This window comes from Lates calcarifer, linkage group LG13 (assembly GCF_001640805.2).
Source record: "Lates calcarifer isolate ASB-BC8 linkage group LG13, TLL_Latcal_v3, whole genome shotgun sequence".
Lineage (NCBI taxonomy): Eukaryota > Metazoa > Chordata > Actinopteri > Centropomidae > Lates > Lates calcarifer.
The window spans coordinates 23,043,337-23,050,117 of record NC_066845.1 but is presented as its reverse complement, the minus strand read 5'-3'; the positions used below and the strand labels follow the sequence as shown (position 1 = coordinate 23,050,117).

The window sequence follows — 6,781 nt, the reverse complement described above, 5'->3', positions numbered from 1 at the left end:
TTTATTTAATTAATTCTAGTCATTCTGTCGCTCATCTGAAATTCTTTAAGTTTATTTCTGTCTTTTTTTTTATCCCTTTGCTCCCAGAATGAAAGTAAGATGTGCTCACTACATACATAGATTGAGACACAGGTGCTTCCTGTTCTCTCTGTCTCTGCTGGTGGTCTGTCTGCTCAAGCTGGTCTACATTAAAGTGACCGTGAGGGACAGTGTCTACATTGAACCCTATGGTATCACTGTCAGCATATCCGGAATCCACAACCACAGATATGACATCAACTGCACTGCCATTTACGAGCTTGACCCTGTGGAGATAGGCAAAGCTCTCGAGATAAAGCAGAAAATCACCGTTGATGTGGATGATTATAGCACTGTGAGTTTGACCTCAGACTGTCAAACATTTATTAAAACAAGGGCATACAATGAGGTTCCAGTGTCGGGTGCAGAGCGGAGCTTCCCCTTGGCTTACTCTCTGGTGGTGCATAAGAATGCACCCATGGTGGAGCGTATTCTTCATGCCATCTATGCCCCTCATAATATCTATTGCATTCACTATGATCAGAAGTCCTCTCCAGCGTTTATAAAGGCCATTAAAAACCTGGCCCACTGTATTCCAAATGTGTTCATTGCCTCAAAATTGGAATCTGTGGAATATGCCCACATCAGCAGGCTTAATGCCGACCTCAACTGCCTCTCTGACCTGCTAAGGTCAGAGGTCAAGTGGAAGTATGTTATCAATTTGTGTGGCCAGGATTTTCCTCTCAAGTCAAACTATGAACTGGTAATGGAGCTGAAGCAACTGAATGGCAGTAACATGCTGGAGTCCAGCCGTCCCAGTGAACTCAAGAAACAGCGCTTCTGCTTCCGGCATGAGCTGAAAAATGTGCCTTATGAGTATCGTCGTATCCCTGTCAAAACCACCGTGGCCAAAGATGTTCCTCCTCATGGTATCGAGATGTTCATCGGAAGTGCATATTTTGTCCTGTCATGGGATTTTGTGAATTACATTAGCAGCAGCCAGGTGGCAAAGGACTTTCTGGCATGGTCTGCTGACACATACTCACCAGATGAACACTTCTGGGCCACCCTTGTCAGGATTCCTGGGGTTCCAGGACACATTGCCAGGTCAGAAGCAGACATTACAGATCTGAGGAGTAAGACACGACTAGTCAAATGGAACTATTTAGAAGGAAATCTTTACCCAGCCTGCACAGGTACTCATATGCGGAGTGTTTGCATCTACGGAGCTGCTGAACTTCGCTGGCTTCTTAACTATGGCCACTGGTTTGCTAACAAATTTGACCCCAAAGTGGACCCGATCCTGATTAAGTGTTTGGAGGAAAAGCTGATGGAAAAACACCAGTACATGTCAACATGATGGTGAGGAGGAGACAAGGAGAGAGTAGTTTCAGTAGTTATTATGAGATTAGGCATCCATCCATCTATCCATCTATCCATCCATCCATCCATTAATCCATTTCCCATACTAGGGGCTGGACGGGTTGCCAGTCTATCACAGGGCTGACATGAGATTAGACAAAGGTGTGATATCACAGAAATGAAAACTCTGAGATGCAGGCACTTTACATGAGTATTTTCCTTTTGTCCAGTTCACCTGTTGAATGTGTTAGTGTATACATTTGTCTGACAACTTCTAATTACTTTGCAGAATAGGATTTTTCAAACAAACACTTGATAAGGTCCCAAACACAGTGTAATGAGGCACCACCTGAACCACTTGGAACATTAAAACATTGCATCAATAATGCATCTGTAATTTAACACTGTGAAAAGGATAATTTGTCAAATTACTGTTAATAAGGTACATTTTTATTAGTATTTCTAAAATATTAATTGCTGGACTTGTAATGAATTATTTTTTCAAAGTGGCATTGCTAAGGGATTTGAATTCTCTTTCTGCCTCTGCTAGATTATAGCATCCTGCTGTAGCAGGATACTGCACTTGCTCAGCACAGTCTCCTTTTCACATCATTTCATTCATTATAACCATTGTCAGGCTGTAGCTTTCAGTGAGCACACAAAGCATTTAATCAATAAGAGAGGGAAATTGTATGCTTATGAATTAAGAATAATGGGTTATTTCAGGAAATGTTATCCTGTAAAGAAAGTGTCATTTGACATCATATGCAATTACAGTATCCATGTTGTTATGGATATGGTTATGGACTCTTACATTGAGAGTAGAAATACCAAATATGCATATTATTCTCATATGTTCTATAAGTTAAATGTTTTTTGAAGGGAGTCATTGATTTGAAAAAGTTTAAAGTGACACTTATTTTTTAAGTATGATGCTTCTTATGAGTTGCATGCCCTGTTGTTGTGGTCTCAGGTGTTACCCTGTCAGCAATAATCAACTGTAGTCAGTCACAGCTCTGAACAAGCTCTGACTTATTAAAGAATAAATACATGATTTACCCATTCTGTTAAAAGAGTATTTGACACTATGTATGTATGCATTAATTTGCAGGTCACTGTAGTCTTTATTATGTTTTCATGGTGCATACACAAGGACACTCACGATTGCCCTACGTGTGAGGGTCATGTGATGCACATTTTTGTGGAGGTAATGTGTCAATAAAAATGTACATATTCAGACATGACATCACACTATCCTGCCTCTGCAGAGGATAGTACCTCGATAGTTGATAACTGTGAACAGTGTTTCAAATTAAGACATCACTAAGCCTCAAACGTCTTAGTACAACATGTCGGTGTTTATTCCTGTTCTGAAGTTGGGGCAATAATGCCCTCTGCATTGGTAAGGGCTAGATACGATGAAATGTACAAATGAGGAAAACAGTACACACTTTCAAACAGGTTGTACTCAGCTGTAGTGATGGTAGTAGCTGTGTGAAGAATGAAGAACAAGCTTAACAGAAGTTCCACCCCTACCTGCTTACTTACCTTAACACACTTGGCTAATTGCTGATCAAAGGGGCCTTGCTTGTTGGATAGTCTAAGAAGGTAACAAAAAATGTCAGACACAACAGCCCTACTTCTAATGCAGCTCACAAGATTCTGTCATTAGGTGGCAGAAGATGTGCTGAGGTCTTTAATGAACAGCACTACTTCAGGTAGTATTGAATCGGCAGTATTTTTGCATTAATAGAATGAAATGCCTGGATTTTTCAGGTATGACTTTGTCAGCCAGGAACAGATATCCCCGTCTGTTTACACACATTCATTATCAATTAGGATAGAAATTACAGAAACGTGTTTCTGTGACATGTGAACATTATGACCTTCACAAAGTAGAATTTTTTGCTGGACTGTTGGATTAGACTGACTAGTTTTAACTACACCATCATTGTCATATTATTGTTGTTACTAATTTACATTTGCTGTGATACCATTATCCATATATCCATTATAATAATATGTTATTTAGGTTTAAGGATAAATAAAATGCAATTTGCTTGTTGTTTACAATGCAAACTCCACAGGGTACCAGTATTCTCTTTTAATGGGACTAGTTTAATGGGCTCTGCTTAGCTAATGTAGATGTAAGTCATTATGTTTTTCATACACAGGTCTTTTAGTTCCACCTGCGTCTTGTCTTAAGTGCATCTAAAGGTAGAAGGTGGTGTTTTTAATTTCATTTCTGGCTGGCTCCAAATACTGATGACTTAACAGAACTGATACTGAGTGTATCAAATGAGTGTGGAGAGGTGGGAGCTTGCCATTATAAGTTAAGGTGCTTAAGCACTGACCCCTTTTCTTCAGTCTGTCAGATTATAATAGAAAATAACACTGGCCTACATCTCACCAGATGCTGTATTAACAAGCTTGAGGAGGTTTTAGGAAACACAGAGTGGCCTTTTGCTACTCTTCAATATGTCAGAGATGGAGATCATGATTTTAGAAGCAGTTTTAAATGTTTTGTATTTAAATTATCTGCCAGGAGAATGACTCCACTTTTTTCTAGCCTTTTATGGGAATCATGGGATCAGGTTATTGTTTATACAAAGGAAATGCAACAAAAAGGATGAGATGCAGCGGGACTGTAGCACTAGCAGGTGGTGGCTGCATAGCATCAGCTCATGTTTCTGTCTGCTTGACAGGCTGCTAAATACTTTAATCAGCTGTTATCTTTCACAGGAAGACTTTAAAAGGCACAATGGAAGAGGTGTCAAATGGCTAGCTGCGAAGCTGACTTTATTATAATGGAAATCTGTGTGAAACCTTGTAAAGATAAGGCTTCAGCATTTATAACTAGATTCCTTGGACCTTGACATTTAGTCCTTTTTCCTTAACCCCTCCCCTCTTAGAAACTGTAAAAGAACAAGACTAAATTTCCCATTTAGGTGGAAAATCTCAAGAGATCTCCATAGAAACCATGTCATTTTAGGCAGATATTGATGCTAGTGTCAGCATTTTTGATGGTATCAATACAGTATTTTGGTGTTATAGATGTTGGAGTGGTACATTAATGCAATTAGGAAAATTCTATAAAACTATTTGTTATAGAATAACAACATTCATTTTCCAATAATGATTTGTGTCATGTGAAAGCAACTCCTGTCCTAAGTTTCTTTCTGCCTGGAGCTCTCACCAGGGTGACCATTAGCACTAATTCTGGACTCTGGATGTTGACTCTCATGTCAGTTGCCTCTTTCTGGAAATGTTGTGTCACCACAAAAGCCAAACAGAGCTATTACAGTGCTACCTTTGAATGTGTCAATATCACCAAAGTGTTTATAGTGGTTTTGTAAGCAGCACAGGCCTTTTAGATGGCACATCAGATGCTCTTTTTCACATTAGGTATCACTGGATTGGCTAGTCACTGGTGGCCTCATTTTTTGGTTCTCCTTTCCCATATTGGTCTGTTCCTCACAATAAACTCAATTCATGGCTGCTCTACAGTGCAGAGGGGTTGTAGAGGACAGGTGAAATTTGAATACGAAACCTCTGCCCCCTCCTACGTGTCTGTCTATCCGCAGGTATACAATGAACAATAAGCATCATTCTTTCTCCATGGTCTGGTATTTTGGACATGGTCCAAGCTGAGCTGTTTATTTTTTCTTTTGCCCTGGCTCATTAAGAGCTCCTTCCCAAAAAAGGTGCAGTGTCATCTTCCAAGTCTGTGATTTTATGATTAAGTTTCAGCAAATGTTTTGACCCAACGTTCTTATTTAATATGTGATTTGTTTTATAGCACTTTTTGGCTTTAAAGGCATTAAGAGACCCCACCCCCCACCCCCACCCCCTCCTGAAGTAATTACATTAAGGCTCACTGTTTCCAAAACTGTTTATTATGCAAAGATGAAATCAATGACCAAATGCCTAGTGAACTTAGGCCAGTTGGCAGGCTTTCAGCAGCTTCAACAGATTTCCAACAGGATGTGGAATCTACTGCATGTTTATTCACAGTCCTTCAGTCTCCTATTTCTGCCATTTAACTTGCTAGTACACAGCAGACAAGTTTTTACTGTCAAAAAATCCTAGAACATCAAAAGTAACTTCTAAAACAGCTAGACAATAATCTAGCATTCATCTCTTCACCCAGCGTATTTTTTTTACTCAGAAAGTAGCTGAATGGAGAACCTTCATCATGGACACAGAAGCATTTTCTGATTTGATGTCTCTCAGGTTAAATTAACTGAAATTTCAGTGAACAGTTATATAATATGTCATTTTTTTTACTTTTTTCCTAAGTTTTATATTTGTAGAAATTCAATAACACTGCCAGTGTGCAATGGATTGGAGCACATCCTTGACCTGTATAGTCTACAAATGACATGAGACATTTGTTCCAAGTCAAGTCAGGTAAGTTTTATTTATATAACCCAATAGCATGTCTACCCATGTATTTTTCTACATGAATCAAACCCTCAGTGTCACTACAATAAGAGTTTTAGGGCAGTAAAAAAAAGAGATGAAGGAAAGTTAAACAAAGAAAAAGCTATTCTTTGTCATTCTTTGTCAAGTCTTTGGGCTGCAGATTGTTAGCGGGTATCACCACCGTATACAGATTCAAAGCTTCAAAGAGAGTGGGGAAATGTGTCACTGTTTAAAGCAAGCTACGCTTTGTCACACAGTATTTGAATGGACATTATTTAGTGTTATGTTTTGCTAGTTAGCAGATAGCTTCATAATATACAAAAGCTGAGTAGGAAAGAGAAGGTCAGAGCAATTGTCAGTGTTAGACCAGATTGTGAGGATGTGGCTATTTCATCAACTCCAAAAAGAACTGGTATAAAGGATTTGCACAGTCATTTTGCTGCAGCACTAAGTGAGGGTGGAGACTGAGGCAGTGTACGCAGCCATAAACCAGGAGTGCTTCTCCAAACAAGAGTGCTTTAAGACGTTTCCTGGAACATACTGAACAGTTTTTTGTAGTGAAAAACACTGAAACTAAACATTGTTGTTATAGGACAGTAACAGAGAAATATATATAATTTCCCAAAATATGACTGAGAAATCCACTTGAAAAATATATGTTACACTAAGAGCTAATGACACTGTTCCCATTTTTATCAGTTTTATTGTGTATCTGTATCAACATTTTGTAGTTGTAGCTACATTTTGAAAAACCTGACAGCTGCACCACTGTGATTAATATGACAAAGCCTTTGGAAAAAACCCTGGAATTACGCTATAAGGCCCCAAACTGTGTTCAGGCAATAAAAAGGATAATTGTTCTTTCTTTGAAAGTACACACACTGTTTAGCCAAAATTAAAAGTACAACCTGACTGTACATATATTTTAATGGGGAAGTAAAAATGACATTATAATATCTGGCAGCACAAAGAAGGA

General features: G+C 38.8%; 1 protein-coding gene across 1 annotated transcript; it reads left to right on the top strand.

Moving 5' to 3' along the window:
* Window positions 1-88: 88 nt before the first annotated feature.
* gcnt4a (glucosaminyl (N-acetyl) transferase 4a) lies at window positions 89-1,378 on the top strand. Its single transcript, XM_018668322.1, has one exon. The coding sequence runs from the start codon at window positions 89-91 to the stop codon at window positions 1,376-1,378; it is 1,290 nt and encodes a 429-aa protein (XP_018523838.1).
* Window positions 1,379-6,781: the final 5,403 nt, after the last annotated feature.

Excerpts from the sequence above, each read along its gene's own strand:
- gcnt4a (XM_018668322.1), top strand. The coding sequence starts at position 89 with ATGAAAGTAAGATGTGCTCACTACATACATAGATTGAGACACAGGTGC.